Source organism: Canis aureus, chromosome 2, assembly GCF_053574225.1.
Source record: "Canis aureus isolate CA01 chromosome 2, VMU_Caureus_v.1.0, whole genome shotgun sequence".
NCBI lineage: Eukaryota > Metazoa > Chordata > Mammalia > Carnivora > Canidae > Canis > Canis aureus.
The window spans coordinates 73,629,790-73,647,028 of NC_135612.1; the positions used below are offsets into that span (position 1 = coordinate 73,629,790).

Consider the following 17,239-nt stretch of genomic DNA (forward strand, 5'->3'; position numbering starts at 1 on the left):
GTTGGTATGAGAGCTCACTTGAATTCCATGTTATTCTTGATTTAATATGTAAAGATCCAGCTTGCTCCATGAAAAGAGCACTTCATACTGGTATTCCAGTCAGGAGGAATTCCATCTCCAGGCTACAGAAAAGTCATAGGTCTGCTGAGAGCTGGTTATGAATGCCCTAGAGACATAAAGTAACAATCAGTTTTGCCATGTGAAAAAACTAGTACAAAACCTAACCAATAGAGCCTCTTTTAAATTATCAGTATTGGAGGCAGGGGGTAATCCAAGGATAGTAACCCAGGACTTCCCGAAACAATTCAGTCTTTTCCATGGGAACGGGCACCTTCTTTCCAGAATGATTTGTGTGCATATATGAAAACAGAATAAACATTACTTTCAGTACCAACTCACTCTGGATTACTCTGTATTTTGGATTAGAACCTAGCCAAATAATGTTCTATTTTCAAATAAATAACTTTAATTAAACAGTTTCAACACATTTTTAAATTCAAGGATCCAATATAATTTATCCCATTTATCATCATATCCTCATCACTATGAACCTTGTCTACATGGTTCTTTTTCTTGCTCAAAGTAATGTGGAAGCTTAACTGCCTATCCTTAGAGGAGTACCCAGAAAGAAGATATAAACCATTTTCAGGGGAAAACATGCATGCATTTATTTTTAAGAATTCCCAGTAAGGGGGGAAAAAAAATTCAACATCTTTAAAAATGTGTTTATTTTTAAAAAAATCAGTTGTGTACAAAAGTGTTTCGTAGTTTTTAATTCTCAAGACAAATACCCAACCCTCCACCCACAGCCCACCCTGCTTCAATGGTCTTTCTGGTAACCCTCCCATTTTCCCCTTACAGGAAGTTAATGGCTCAGAATAGACCCTCCTACAGAATTTATCATCACTAACAGATTGTTTAGAATAGAGATCTAGAGAAGCTAACAAGCAAGGTTCTTTTCTCAGTGAGGTTAATGAGAATCCCTATAATGGCAGTAGACTTCCAGCAGACACCACAACAAAGCACCATCAATTGCTGAAAGCTAAAAAATAGATATTATTTTCAATAGCATTTCATTTTCTATTGGAAAAGTCTTTAAATTACATTAAATAAGTCTCTTTCCCCCCAAAGAAATAGTCTAGCTTTTATTATGATGCCTGTAAAAAGTAGGTAACAGCAAGCACACAAAGATCATTTAACAGCACAGTGCAATGATTTGTATTCACTCACCCCCTAGAACCAAACTGATAAAACTGTGCCACACCTGATATATATAGCAGCATGGTTGAAATAACCAAGCAAAAGGTGACACATTCACAACTTACATTTAGGTGAAGATCACAGGTTTATGAGGGTAGATCAGTCCAATAAAGCAGTAACAGAACAAACAGGACAAGGGAGATACTAACATTCCCCTATCCCTATGCCACAAGATTTTTGATCCATATTGCAACAGTGCAAACAGAACATGTGACATTATATGTTAGACAAGGCAGAAAAGTAACATTGGGAAAAGGCTATTTATCAGTAAATACTTCAAGTTACCTTCTTCCCCAGTGATAGCAAACAGCTGATGTTAAGCATTTATATTAAACTGGTACTAAAGGAATGGAAATGCGAATTTTTAAAATCAATGGTTTGTACCCTGGAATTGAAATTTCTTTAACTAGAAAAAGTGATTAATACAACATCATTTTGTAAAAGTCCATGAAATAAAGTTAACTGTAAACAGACGGCTTCCTTTATCATCATATCCAAACATTGTTTCCATCTATGTACAAGAAAGTATACCTGACTCCAAAGCTTCCCTACCTGAATCCATCTTAAATCTTTAAAACAACAAAAATGCTTTATTTTTTCCTGTGTTGCTATAAGTACTGTGGGAACATTATCATATCCCTACTGCAGAGTTTTAAAAGCTCAAATCAGGCATACACTTATAGCCAAGATCTGCTTTTCATAGCGATAAACTTATTAATAAGCAGCCTAAACAGTAACACAATATGCTGCAATCTATAGTGCATAAATAAGCAATATCCACTTTAACTGCCAATTCTTACTCATAGATACTTTAAAAATTATTTTTGCATAGTTTTAAGCGCCACCAACAATCGTGAAATACTTCCAAAAAAAAAAAAGTCAGTCTTACTTTCATTTCATAGATTACTCTCCTCAAAAGAAAAATACCCAGAATCCAAACATATATATACTTGAATGTATTATGTGTTTAAGTAAACCACAGTCACAATTCCAAATATTTCAGGGAGCCAACTCAAAGAATTTAATTTAGTACAAAGTTCCTCAAATATTTATATACCACCTACTGTATACTTACTTGGGTGACAAATTGCTATTCATTCATTCAGTCAGTAATCTGTACTGAAATACTATACAATTAAGTATTTGTCTTTTTAAAAGTTGGGGACATACCCAGGAAACACCCAATTATAATAAAAGCCTACTGGAATATCAGTGACCTCTAGCAAATCTGCCTGCCCTAAATGAGGTATCATTTAATATATATATATATGCATTAAATATATATATATTTAACCATCATTTTTGAGGCCTTTACTGATGAATCACAAAAAAGTCAGAAATATAAAAATAATTTCCACCAGGGTATCTTTTCTCTAGACCTGCACTTTTAGTGTCCTTTTCCCAAACACGTTAAGACCAGAGGGGGAAAAATTGCCTTAATTTTTATGTTTGGGGAAATACATTTATCTGTAGAAGAGTGAAAAACAAGAAACTGAAAGACGGTGAGAAATGCACCAGAAAAGAGAGAGGGATTATCACATTTAATGTAAAGGAGGTAAGTAAATTTTTGAAATGAAAATGCATCATGGAGAACCTCTCATACCAAATATTATTCTTTTCAATTTCCTGGGCACTGAGGATGTTGAAGTATAGTTGGATGAGATTACCTATGGGCTAATGTGCATAAAAATCAAAGGCAAGGTATAAAGGTATAGCTGCCTCCAAGAGCTAAGTATGTAATGCTTGACCTTAGTAACCTCTGAGTTCATTCTCTTTTGTCTAACCACAGGACAATTAAATATACCCTGATAATATAGGCAAATAGTTAACTGGGTAGATGTGTTTGATATTTAAAATAATCCAAATATTACCAAACCAACCCTCCACTAAAACAAAACAAAACAAACTAACCAATAGTGGAACAAAGCTGCCCACATTTTCACACAATCCCAACCTTACTTCAAAATATAAAGAAAAGTACAAGGTTTTAGCTATTTAAAATAAATAAAGAAAAATCTTGTTTCCTTTGGCATCTTTAGAAAGTAACTAAACTATAACAATTAAAGGAGGTGATTGTATAAAGAAATTTATGCTTAAGCAAATATATAGGGGAAAAAAACATAGCAACTTGTGTTTAGTATGCAATAATATCAACTACAAGAGTTTACTATTAATTAGGAAAGCCTTACAAGTTTTTGGAAGAACCTTCACATCTTTAATATTACAATATATTTAATAATGGTTCTTTTATTGCTTCTAAGATTATGGAGAAGTCAAATGAAATTATGCTGAATTTATGGTTCAAAACTATTTTCCAAACACTTAATGATTATAATTTAGGATAAATAACACTTGAAGAAAGCAAACCTTTTATAAATATGACTTTCAATATACAGCCTTACTTTAATTCATTCTCATTCCATTACATTTTTGTTATTCTGCATTGGTCCTGAAAATTTAATAAGAACTGTTTCTATGTATAGAACTGCCTGCATAAATCCATTTCAGTCTTCATAAAATGGTCACATTAGTGTTTGAGCTTGCAAAACTAATAATTTTCAAACTTTTGAACTTAGAATGAAATGTAACTTTAATACGAATAGAAAGTCTGACTATGTACAAGAAAAGGTAAAGTTTTCAATTCTCATATTATCAGAAACATCATAAAGAAAGCTAGATTTATAACACACTTCTATTCCTATGTGTATCTGAAGTATGTACAGTAGAACACCACACAGCTTTCATGTGTCAATAGGGGCAAATGCAATCAAGAGTGACTTTTAAAGTACCTGATAAAGTAATCTCTGTAAAGTCAAAATTAGGCTAAAAAACTGCCAATAGTTGATTGCATCATTTCAAGTTCTCAAAGAAAATTTCATCAGTTTAAAAATAGAAAGATGTCAAATTCACTGAAAAACTAAGTTAGGTTCTTTCATTAAATCTTGGGAATATTGCAACAAGTATTTACTATTTTTGCAAGAGGAACAAAATTGGCAGCTCCATTTTTACATTATTACTCACATTGGAAAGTTTTAAGAGTGAAGAGCTATAACAAAACATTCCAAATGGATGACCTAAAAATGGAGCAAGGGATACTGTCCCTCGGCATATTTCCCCACCAAATATAGAGAAATTTACTATTAGAATATTAGCTGTGTGTGGTAAGAAGGGGAAAAATAGATATGGTGTCCTAGTCTGTTGACAAGGACAAAAAGGCTCTGAATAGGTCACCATCTTCAATTCTGGATAAATCTCATATTTAAGAATTCTCAAATGCTTAAAATGGTGGTCTTTTCAGCTACCCATCCTAAGAAGTCAAGTACAAGCATGCAAGTAAATTCACAGGCACAGAGGATCCATGTTAAAAACAGTTAAGGTAGCTGTGATGCAACACCAACAATTTGAATGGCCCTGACACACTCAAAATATTATCTTAATTATTCAACGAAATCCTGAAGCAAACTCTTGCTAGTCTTGGTACACTGCTAAACACTAAAGTAGCATGTTTTTTCCATGGTTTTAGCTTAGCTCAAAGAATTTTTACACTATTAAGAAAAAAAAAATTAAAGTATTTCCCCTTTTTAAATTTACACAGACGTTTAATTAGCTTTATTTACAGAGCAGGGATTTTTTTTTTTCAGTCTCCAATGGTGCCTAGATAACATCATTAGGCAAGAATGCCAGTTTAAAAGAAATCTATGCAGAATCCTAAAAATAACAGATGTTGATGCTCCTCAAGAAGGGGCAAGCTTGACTATATCAGCAGCTCTTTCTCTATGCCTCAGTTACTCAGAAGCAATTCTGTTGCAGTCTCTACATCCCATGATTTTGAAGACAAGGCCACTATTACCGCATTCTGTAGGGAAGAAAGGGGACAAAAAAAAAATCAAATCTCAAAAAATATTTTTAAAATACTGAATCATGCACTGTCTTCATATTGAAAAATCACACCTTGTATCTGTAGTGCGTAACAAGCTTCTAAACCAATGACTGGAATTAGCCAAAGGGGAAAAAAATCACTGATTATAATAACAGAAGTTTATAAAACCTGATTTATAGCATCTCTGAACGACTTTTGTCAGCCAAGGATTTGCAGCAATAATTTTAAATCAATAACTACATCAGAAAAGCAAGCTTTTTGGTACTTACCCTATCAAAGCCCATAGCACATAGGTTTTCTATTTTTTTGGTGTATTCTGGACTAGAAACTGGTGCACCAGCATACACATGTGCCCAAAGTCGAGCTGTCTGTTTGAACATTTCGGGATTTTGTTTGTACTATAATGAAGAAAAAAATTGAACAATATGACAATGCAGTCACAATATTCAATACTTAATAACCTAAGAACTGGCTTTTTCTAAGTAAAAATAATTTACATTTAAAATGTGATTGATTCTAGGTAGCCCTGGTGGCTCAGGGGTTTAGCATCGCCTTCAGCCCAGGGCGTGATCTGGGATAGAGTCCCACATTGGGCTTCCTGCATGGAGCCTGCTTCTCCTCTGCCTGCGTCTCTGCCTCTCTATCTTTCTCTCTCTCTCTCTCTCTCTCTTTCTGTCTCTCATGAATAAATAAATAAAATAATAAAATAATAAACAAATAAATAAATAAAATGTGATTGATTCAACTTTCTGTTGCAAACAAGGTCACTCAAGAAAAAAAGTCTGACCTGAAGCTCTGATTCACAAATGTTGACAAAAAAAAGAAAAGAAAAAGAGCAATTATACTTACCAATTTTAATCTCCAATTTCAATAGATGTAAGTAACAGAAAACTAATACCAGTGAAGTGATGTACACATATTTTTCTAAACACTGCAAAGTGTGAAACATTATACAACCAAAGAGAATTATCTGCTTCTAAAATTGTAGGGACAGTAACAAATGTGACCAACTTTCATATATATATTTTTAAATTTATTTATTCATGAGAGAGACAAGAGAGAAAGTGAGAGAGGCAGAGACACAGGCAGAGGGAGAAGCAGGCTCCATGCAGGAGCCCGATGCAGAACTCAATCCCGGACCCCAGGATTATGCCCCAAAGCTGAAGGCAGACACTCAACCACTGAGCCACCCAGGCAAACCAACTTTCATATTAACCACAGCTCAGAATAGAATACAAGTGGACTTTGCTATTTTGCTGAAACTGTATTAGTATACAGTGATTCAAGAAAATACCATGTGCAAAGGCTTTTTAAGAAAGATTTTATTCTGGGGGCACCTGGCTGGCTCAGAGGTAAAGCATGCAACTCTTTTACTTGGGGTTTTGAGTTCTGGCTCAATGTTGGGCATGGAGCCAACTTAAAGGAAAAAACAAGATTTTTAAGTAATCTCTGCACCCATCATGGAGCTCAAACTTACAATCCTGAGATCAAGAGTTGCATGCTCCACAGACTGAGTCAGTCAACCAGATGCCCTAATATGCAGTATTTTAATTTATACCATGTTTTGAGATGTTTATGAACCCACCATACAGTACTTTTAGTTTTTTTAAAAGATTTTACTTATTTATTCATGAGAGATACAGAGAAAGAGAGAGAGAGGCAGAGACATAGGCAGAGGGAGAAGCAGGCTCCATGCAGGGAGCTTGACGTGGGACTTGATCCTGGGTCTCCAGGATCACACCCTGGGCTGAAGGTGGCACCAAACCGCTGAGCCACCCAGGCTGCCCAGATAAATTTATTCTTAAATACTTTGGAACCAACATTACTTAATAATGGAAGTATATACATTTAAAGTAACTGTTCAATTCACTTTAGTATTCCTTTTAAAAGTACTTTACATGGGGATGCCTGGGTGGCTCAGTGGTTGAGCATCTGCCTTCGGCTCAGGGCCTGATTCTGGAGTGCTGGCATCCCTTGCAGGGAGCCTGCTTCTCCCTCTGCCTATGTCTCTGCCTCTCTCTGTCTCTCTCATGAATAAAATAAGTAAAATCTTTTGAAAAATAAGTAAAATTATATGTATTGAGTATTCTAAGACTGATATGCTTCTATTATATATTAAAATAATACATCTAGTTTCTACTTGTATTAAGAATTCTTGCGAATTCTAAACAAGGAAATATGTCAAATTATTGAATTGTTCTAGGAGCTAGAGAAAGTTCCATGTCCAGCCTCAGCCCTTGAGGCTCATAACTCCACAGGAAATCAAAGTTGAGACTTCAAGCCATGCCGACTACCAAAAGCGAACGAACAGCAAATATATATAGCATGTAAAACCCTAATTCTAAGCACTCTGAAACAAATATTATATTAATAAGGATATACAGAAAATAAGGAGTGAACAGATTTTTTTTTTCAGATCTTAATTATTCATTCGAGAGAGAGAGAGAGAGAGAGAGAGAGGGAGGGGGAGAGAGAGAGAGAGAGAGGAAGAGAGAGAGGCTAGCCTGATACAGGACTCGATCCCAGGGCCCAGGATCACGACCTGAGCCAAAGGCAGATGCTCAACTCTGAGCCACCCAGGTACCCCAGAGCAAACAGCTTTTCAAGGGAAAGGAACAGGTTTATTAATAGGAACCAGGCAGAGGAAACATAGCAGACCAGGTGAACTGACGGGTAGAAATGAATGACATCTTAAAAGAAGCAGGAGTCCATAAAAAACGGGAGTCCGAGGAATAATAAGAATTTAGGAGATGAAGCTGGTTTTGTGGACAGTTAAATCATGGAAAAACTCTGCAAACCAAAGAATCTGGATTTACCAAGTAGGTGATATCCGAGCTTCTAATAAGTTTTTAGTAGTAAAGTAAGATTTCTACTTTAAAAAGCTCACTGCTATCAAGTAGATGAAGGAAGGGACAGCTATCAGAGCAGTTGAACTAAGACATTTTTTAAAATGTGAACTAAGGCCGATCAGAGAAGTATGAGAGATATTGGGAATGGAATCACCAAGAGAAAAGAAGGCACAGAGAATTTCAAGTCTGTGGCTTGGATACTTAACTAAACAGGCGATGGTATCATAGAAGGATGGTCACGTTTGCAGGATTTAAGATTTTTTTTTTTTAAGATTATTTATTCATGAGAGACACGGAGAGAGAGAGAGGCACAGACATAAGCAGAGGGAGAAGTAGGCTCCATACAGGGAGCTGATGTGGGACTCGATCCCAGGTCTCCAGGACCACGCTCTGGGCTGAAGTCGGCACTAAACCACTGAGCCACCCACGCTGCCCCGAGGATTTAAGATTCTACATTCAGTTTTGGGAATGCTATGCTGAGGTATCCATGAAACATATATAACTATCCAGTTCTGAACAGGCTCTTGCACTCAAGGAGAGGTAATGCCTAAACATTTTCTCAACTTACAGGTGATAGTATCAGTGTAGATATGATCATCCATGTGACCATATACAACAGTAAAAGGAATGATGTCTAAACCAAGGAACTCTTTTTAGAAGGAAGAAAAGAAATAATTGTAGGAACTAAGAAGGAATAACTACAACTACCAAGATGAGAAGAGAGTAGTATGTTAGAAGTTAAGAGAAGAAAAAAATTCCAAGTGGGGGACAAAAAAAAAAGCTCAGTAAATCCTAATGGCGTAGAACAGGGTTTCTCACAGGACCAGATAAGTAAACAAATGGATGTGGCTGTATTCCAATAAAACATTATTTACAAAAACAATAACTCTAGGTGTAATTTGCGGACCTCTGCCTTGGAGATCACATCAACTGAAAGATCAAAACTAAAAAATATTTATTCCATCTGGCAATTTTAAGATCCTTGGTAACTTTTACACTATGCCACTTCAGTCACAGCAAGAGCTGGTTAAAATTACCAGGGAAGGATTATCACTAAATGGAGGGATGGATAGATAGATACGCACATGATAAAGCACGTATAATAAAATGCTAATCACAGAATCCAGATGCAGGTAGGAATATGCGTGTTCACTATATAAATATTTTGACATTGTGTTTGAAAATTTCCATTAATAGTTTTTTAAAAAGCATCATATACTCAAAGTAGTGTATTAAAAATCAGTAGGTTTTCGCTATTACACCTGACAAAATAATCTTACCATGAGAAAGAAAACCATTTCCAAATTTAGTCTTTCTAAATAGAACTATGCTCATGTGTTAACACTGCAAATCACTACAGTAGTAGAAATTCATAGGTAAGTACAAGCAAGTCTTACCTGATTTGCTACTACTGCATCTTGTGGATCATCCGGTTCTGCAGCTGCCAAAAGGGCTTGCAATGACAATAATACCGTGCGGAGAGTCATTGCTGCAGCCCTAAAAAACAAAACAAGAAAACATCTCAGTTAAGAACATGCAGCGTGACAAAAGTTAAGTGATTTTCTGAATATAAAAACTACTGGAGCTAAAAATAATCTAGATTTTTATCTTAATCATATAACTAAGTTATAGAAATTTATATATCTGCCTATCATATTTTTTTCTCCTTGACTTTATAATGAACGAATGAGTCTTTCTATTTCTTTTTTTTTTCTTTTTTTAATTTTTATTTATTTATGATAGTCACACAGAGAGAGAGAGAGAGAGAGAGAGAGAGAGGCAGAGACTCAGGCAGAGGGAGAAGCAGGCTCCATGCACTGGGAGCCCGACGTGGGACTCGATCCCAGGTCTCCAGGATCATGCCCTGGGCCAAAGGCAGGCGCTAAACCGCTGCGCCACCCAGGGATCCCCAGTCTTTCTATTTCTAAGAGCAATTCAAACCATCCTGAACTGGATTTACTTTTCTTATTGTTGCCAATATCCTTTTGGTCAGCTTTACTCACTGACTTGACTTTCTATCCATTTCTCTAGACATAAAGTGGTAAACTAGTACGTACATGTAACTTTCTTTCAATGCCACTCCAAAAACACATAAGATATCATCAAGCAAATATTCCTTATTTTCAAGAAAGCCTGAAATCATTTCATAACATACTGAACTAGAGCAAGTTATTTGCTTTAAATATATCAGTTAATTTATGCACCTATATAAAGCAAATATTTATCTAAAAAATGGTATCTACAACCAGCAAGGATTCTTAGCATTTCTTTTAGGGAACTCTTTGATCAATACAGAAATATTATAAATACAAACACAACAATGAAATACATAAAATGCTGAAGAGTATTAAATAATAAACCCATTTTATTTTTGAAAGATTTTAGGGCAGCCCCGGTGGCGCAGCGGTTTAGCGCCGCCTGCAGCCCGGGGTGTGATCCTGGAGACCCGGGATCGAGTCCCACATCGGGCTCGCTGCATGGAGCCTGCTTCTCCCTCTGCCTGTGTCTCTGCCTCTCTCTCTCTCTGTGTCTCTATGAATAAATGAATGAAATCTTTAAAAAAAAAGTTATTATTAAAAGATTTTAAAGTAATTTCTACACCCAACGTGGTGCTCAAACTCAAAATCCAGAGATCAAGAGTCACATGCTCTACTGACTGAGCTAGCCAGGCACCCCCCTATATACCCATTTTAACCATACAAATTAGATCATTCTAAATCTTTTTCAAATGGATTCTTCATTATAACCATGGATCAGAGAAAATTACTGAGTCACTTTTTTCTCAATTTTCCAGGACGTCACCATCCTAGATGATTACAATAAAAGTTAATTTTTTTACCAACAATGGACGCCTTAAGGCACTGTATCTCATAAAGTGTAGTTTCACCTACCAGTAGTGTCAACATCACCTGGGGAACTTTAAGAAATGAAAATCTTCAGTCTCATCCCAGACCTACTGAACCAGAAACTCTAGGGTGATTTATAACAAGCACTCCAAGTGATTCTTATGCAACCTAATATCTGAGAAATACTGCTTTAACGGATTACAGTTTGAGCTAATTAAGAAAGGCTGTTCTAGGGGCATGTGGGCGGCCCAGTCAGTTAAGTGTCCAACTCTTGGTTTTAGCTCAGGTAGTGATCTCAGGGTTGTGAGACAGATCCATGTCAGGCTCTCTCAATGCAAAGTCTGCTTAAGACTCTTTCCCTCCCTCTCTAAAATAAATAAAAAGGACGGACGGAAGGAAGGAAGGAAGGAAGGAAGGAAGGAAGGAAGGAAGGAAGGAAGGAAGGAAAGAGAGAGAGAGAGAGAGAGAGAGAGAGAGAAAGAAAGAAAGAAAGAAAGAAAGAAAGAAAGAAAGAAAGACTGTTTTAAAACAATACAATAAAATCAGTACACAACTGTAGATCTGTATCTTATATATTAATTAAAAATTACTTACAAATGAACCATCTAAAATGCAATCAGAGTAAAATTTTTTATTGATCAATCTACCCTTTTAGAAAGGCTTACAAGAATAGGAAAAATTGGTTAGAACACAAAAATTAGCTGAAATGCTAAACTAGCATTAAAGAGAACAGAATTTTTTTTAAAGATTTTATATATTTATTTAAAAGAGAAAGAGCACGAGTCAGGGGGAAAAATGAGGGGGGCAGAGGAAGAAGAAGCAGACTCCCCTGAGTACAGAGCCCAATGCAGGGCTCAATCTCAGAACCCTGGGGCTCCCTGGTCAATGGGGAATCTGCTTCTCTCCCTCTACCCCTCTCCCCTGCTCACGCGCACCCTCACTCTCTCAAATAAATAAAATCTTAAGTTATATAATTTTAATTAATACAATTATTTCTTTCAAGGAAATTTATCTGAATACTAAAAAATCTTCATTCAAGGAAGGTTTTTTTTTTTTTTTTTTTTTTAAGATTTTATTTGACAGAGTGCGCACAGGCACACACAAAAGCAGGGGGAGTGGCAGGTGGAGGGAGAGGGAGAAGCAGGCAGACACTTAAAACAAGACACCCAGGCACCCTTCAAGGAAGTATTTCATACTAAAACAATTATTAAACCAACAATAATTTGGGGCACCTGGGTGGCTCCTTCTGTTAAGCATCTGCTTTTGTTTTTTTTTTTTTTTTTTTTTTTTTTTAAGCATCTGCTTTTGGCTCAAGTCATGATCCTGGGATCTGGAATGGAGCCCCACATCTGGCTCCCTGATCAGTGGGAGGTCTGCTTCTCCCTCTGTCCCTCCCCTCACTCATGCATACTCAGTGAGATGAGTAAATAAAATCTTAAAAAAAAAAAAAAACTCACAATAATTTTAAGTTGCAATAAAAATAAGAAAACATAAAATAAAAGCTATTTAAATCTCACAAATCTGAGCAAAACCTAATAACACTACATAGCTTTATATATTATATCTCAATAAGCCAAAATATTTTTAAAACTTGAGCCCTCAAAAGCATGAATTTGGATCCTTGTTTTACACATACATAAAAATTAAGTGAAAATGGATCAAAGACCCAAGTGCAAAAGCTAAAATTATACAACTCTCTCTTTTTTTAAAGATTTTATTTATTATTCATGAGAGAGAAGAGAGAGAAAGAGAAGAGAGAGAAAGAGAGAGAGAGAGAGCAGACACAGGCAGAGGGAGAAGCAGCTCCACGCAGGGAGCCCAACATGAAACTTGATCCCGGGTCTTCAGGATCATGCCCTGGGCTATAAAGACGGCGCTAAACCGCTAAGCTACCTGGGCTGTCCCAAATTATCCAACTCTTAAAAGAAAACACAGGGGAAGGCTTCATGACACTGGAGTTGACAATGAGTTCTTGGATAGAACATCAAAAGCACAGGCAACAAAAGAAAAAACAGGGAAATTGGTCTAATACCAAAATTAACTATGTAGACAGAAAAACCTCCTATGCAAAGGATAAAATGAAAAGCACGCCAGAGAATGTGAGAAAATATATGCCAATCATGTATCTGATAAAGGGTTAATCTCTGAAATATATAACTCCTATCACTCAACAACAAAACCCAATTAAAAAATAAGAAAGGACCTGAACAAACATTTCTCCAGAGAAGATATACAAATTACCTGATAAGTGCATGAAAAGATGCTTAGTATCACTAACCCTTAGGGAAACAAATCAAATAATGAAATACTACCTCACATCTGTTAGGATGTTAACAAAACAAAAACAACAGCTGATGGTGAAGATGTGGAGTCATTGGAATCCTTATGCATGGAACAATTACAGAAAACAGTATAGCAATTCTCCAAAAAAATTAAACATAGAATTACTACATGATCTAACAATTCCACTTCTAGGTACATATCCAAAATAACTGAAAGCAGGGACTCAGATATTTGTACACCCATGTTCATAACAAGCATTATTCACAATAGCCAGAAGGTAGAAGTAACTAATTTCCATCAACCCATGAACAAAATGTGGTATATACATACACACAATGGAATATTATTCAGCCTTAAAAAAGGAAGACAAATCAGACACATGCTGCAATGTGAATGAAACCTGATGACATTATGTTAAGTGAAGCCAGGAATACTATGATTCACGAAGTACTGAGAAAAGTCAAATTTAGAGAGACAGAAAGTAGAATGGTGGTTGTCATAGGTTGGAGGGTGAGAGAAATGGGAAGTTATTATTTAAAAGGTATAGATTCAGGTTCAAAAGATGAAAAGGTGGAAGGGAGTAGGGTAGAAGGATGAAGAGAGCACAGAGCACATTTTTAGAGTGCTGAAAATACTCTGTACACAATGATGGATACATGTCATCATACACTTGTTCAAATGCACAGAATAGACAATACCAAGAGTGAATCATAATATAGACAAAAGGACTTTGGGTGACTGAGAGATGTCAATGCAGATTCATCAGCTGCAACAAATTTACCATTCTGATAGAAGATGTTGATAATGGAGGAGGCTATGCATATGTATATGGGAAATTTCTATACCTTCTTCTCAATTTTGCTGTGAACCTAGTACTGCTTTAAAAAAATTAAGTCCTAGAAACTAGTAGCACACTATGAATATACTTAATAATACTCATCTGTACACTTACCACTTACTTGAAACAGTTAAGATTTCATGTTATATATGTCAATTAAAAAAACTAAGATGATAAATTGTGTCATATATATTTTACAGTATAAAAAACATTTTTTAAAGTGAGAAGCTCTTCCCTTACAGATTTGTAAATTCTTATTATAAATACTTTCTACTTCCTTTATTTATAGTGTCTTAATTTAGAATACACAAACTATTATAAATTCCTGGACTTACAACTTCAAAAAATCAGAAACTAAGGACCTAAAGATGAATGCTGAAAGGGACACTTTGCTCTCAATATGGAAGAAAAAAAAAATCTTAGATTTGATTCATAACAATCTCAATGAGAAAAAGTTATGTTTTTTTTGTATGCTTAAAATTTTTCATAATGAAATATTAGGGGAGGTATTTATCAGCTATTAAGAATTAGTTGGTGGGATCCATGGGTGGCTCAGCGTGGCGCCTGCTTTTCCCCTCTGTGTCTCTGCTTCTCTCTGTGTCCCTCATGAATAAATAAATAAAATCTTAAAAAAAAATTAGTTGGCTAAAAGATACCTAAATGAAACCTGAAACTAATATTGTATGTCAACTACACTTCAATAAAAACAAAAAATGGACTCAGCTGGTTAAGTGTAGGACTCTTGATTTTGGCTCAAGTCATGATCTCAGGATTGTGAGATCAAGCCCCATGTTGGGCTCTGCACTGGGTGTGGAGTCTGCATAGAATTCTCTCCCCTCTCCCTCTCCTTCTGCACCCCTCCCTTAAAACACACACACACACACACACACACTTTAAGAGTGGGTGCAGGTAAAATGAATAAATAAATAAATAAATACTAGATGCTAGAGGGAAAAAATACCCTAAATGCAAAGTTTTAAAAAGCTGGACAAAAAATTAATAACCAGTTGTAATAAAATTATTATCAAATTAAAACCTAGTCTTCTGGCTTTAAATACTGTAATATAGCATCTTTGATAGTGTAAAGAAATGTGCGTATTTTTTGACTGCTCTACATTAATTTTTAAATCTAAATTTAGTAATGTGAAAAAGTATACAAGTGAAAATACAATCTTTCACTACATTTACTGTTCTTTTTACGTAGTACTGACTAAATTCATAATACACTGAGATTTTTAGGATTGTGTGGAAAAAACAAATCCTAACAGGCAAATAAGAATGTAAAATTTCAAAATGTGTCAGCTAATTTTAATAGTCAGTGGATGATGTACCTTGCAAACCTATCTTCAGTAAATTAATTTTGCTCAGATCTCAATAAACAGTTAAGAGGACTAATTAAATATTTATGCACACAGACTCAGTAGGGCTTTCAATCATCATAAATTAGTTTTGGCTTATTTTGAATTTGGTAACAGAATCATACAATATATGCTTCTTTGTGTCTGGCTTTGGTCACTCAGCATGTCTGTGAGAATTATCCATGTTGTTCATGTTAATGTGCTTTTTTTTTTAAACTGCTGTGTAGCATTTCATTGTATAATTATTCCATTAGTATCCATTTTCTTATTGATAGACATTTGGGTTATTGATTAAACGTGCTATAAATACTCTTGTACAAGTCTTTTAGTGGACAAATGCATTCATCTCTCTTGCATAGAGACCTAGGAGTGGAATTGCTAGGCCATATCAAAGGTACATATTTAGCTTTGGTGGATACTGCAGGTTGAGTGGTTGAACCACATTCCTACCATCAGAGCACGAGAACTATTTATAAGTGTGTAGTAGTATCTAATTGTAATTTTAATTTGCATCTCCCTGATGACTAATAATGCTAAGCACTGCTTATCAACCATCTAGGTATTCTCTTAATGCCTGTTCATGTCTTTTAGAAGGACAATATCACTTAAGTACAATTTTTTTAAAAGATTTTATTTATTCATGAGAGACACAGAGAAGAGAGGCAGATATAGGCAGAGGCAGAAGTAAGCTCCATGTAGAGAGCCCGACGTGGGACTCAATCCCAGGTCTTCAGGATCACGCCCTGGGCTGCAGGTGGCGCTAAACCACTGAGCCACCCGGGCTGCCCACATTTAAGTACAATTTTTATGTGTAGTCGTTTTCTTCTATTTCCCCAGGTAAATAGACACCTATAGTCATAATAGGTTGTCAGTGGAAAAACATCAGAAAATAGTTTCTACATAGGACACATTGTGGAGTTAAAAAAATAAACCATACTAACATAGAGTTGTTAAACATTAAAGGTAACTCACCATCTACATGTATTAACAAAAGACCAAGACAAATTTTTTCTAGTACACCTAGAAATTACTCAATGTTTATTCAATTTATTTTCTTTTTAAAAAATATTCTATTTATTTATTCAGGAGAGATACAGAGAGAAGTAGATTCCCCGTGGGGAACCCGATGTGGGACCTGATTCCAGGATCCCACGATCATGCCCTGAGCCAAAGGCAGACGCTCAACGACTGAGCCATCCAGGCATCCCTTATTTTTCTGAATATTATTATCCTGTAGTTTTCTTTACCAAATTCCAGCTCTGAAGCTAAATAAACATGAATAACCACTGCCAATTATACCTCAATAAATCTGGTGGGAGGCAGCTTAGGGTATTAGATATCCATGTATACCTAATGTCACCTATTTTTATCCAATGTGTCTTTGACATTTTTAAATATTACAATTATATAAATATGAAATGAGATTAAATTCAGCTATTTCACACCAGCCTAAGGAAATGGGACAGTTGACAAAAAGTGTTTCTGTACAAAAGTGCCAAGTTCTCTTTCTACATAATATACCATAATCTTTCAACTGTCTATAGGGAGATAATCAGAAGTGCGGTTACTGCTGGCTTAATTCTGAACAAAAAGGGAAGTCAGTGGAAAATTTTAGTCTGGAGCTTTATTTGTTTTTAAAAGGGGATGTCAGGAGGAGCAGAGAGATAAGTATCATTCTGGCTGCCGAGAACTGCTGAGTAGGGTAAAATCAGAAGCAGAGAGGCAGGCTACAGTAATCATCCAGGAAAGAGGTAATGTGACTCGGGCCAGGTAGTAATAGTGAAACTGCTAATAAAATTTTGGAGGTTTTACCAACAGATTTATAAACAGAGTACAGGGTACCAGAGAAATAAGAACCAAGGATCATGATGAGGTTTTGACCAGAACAAATGCAAGAATGTAGCTGCCAATAACTTAGATGAAGT

General features: G+C 35.7%; 1 protein-coding gene across 3 annotated transcripts in view; it reads right to left on the reverse strand.

Annotated features, from left to right (window-relative positions):
* Positions 1-704: 704 nt before the first annotated feature.
* Positions 705-17,239, reverse strand: part of UBE2K (ubiquitin conjugating enzyme E2 K) — a 68,726-nt gene continuing 52,191 nt past the window's right edge. For all 3 annotated transcript variants that reach the window (XM_077879162.1, XM_077879169.1, XM_077879155.1), the window contains 3 exons: positions 9,387-9,486; positions 5,410-5,538; positions 705-5,116 (listed from right to left, as the gene is read on the reverse strand). In XM_077879162.1, coding sequence (XP_077735288.1) covers positions 5,042-5,116; positions 5,410-5,538; positions 9,387-9,486 — 304 coding nt within the window. In that variant the 3' untranslated portion in view covers positions 705-5,041. The remainder of the gene's footprint in view (positions 5,117-5,409; positions 5,539-9,386; positions 9,487-17,239) is intronic.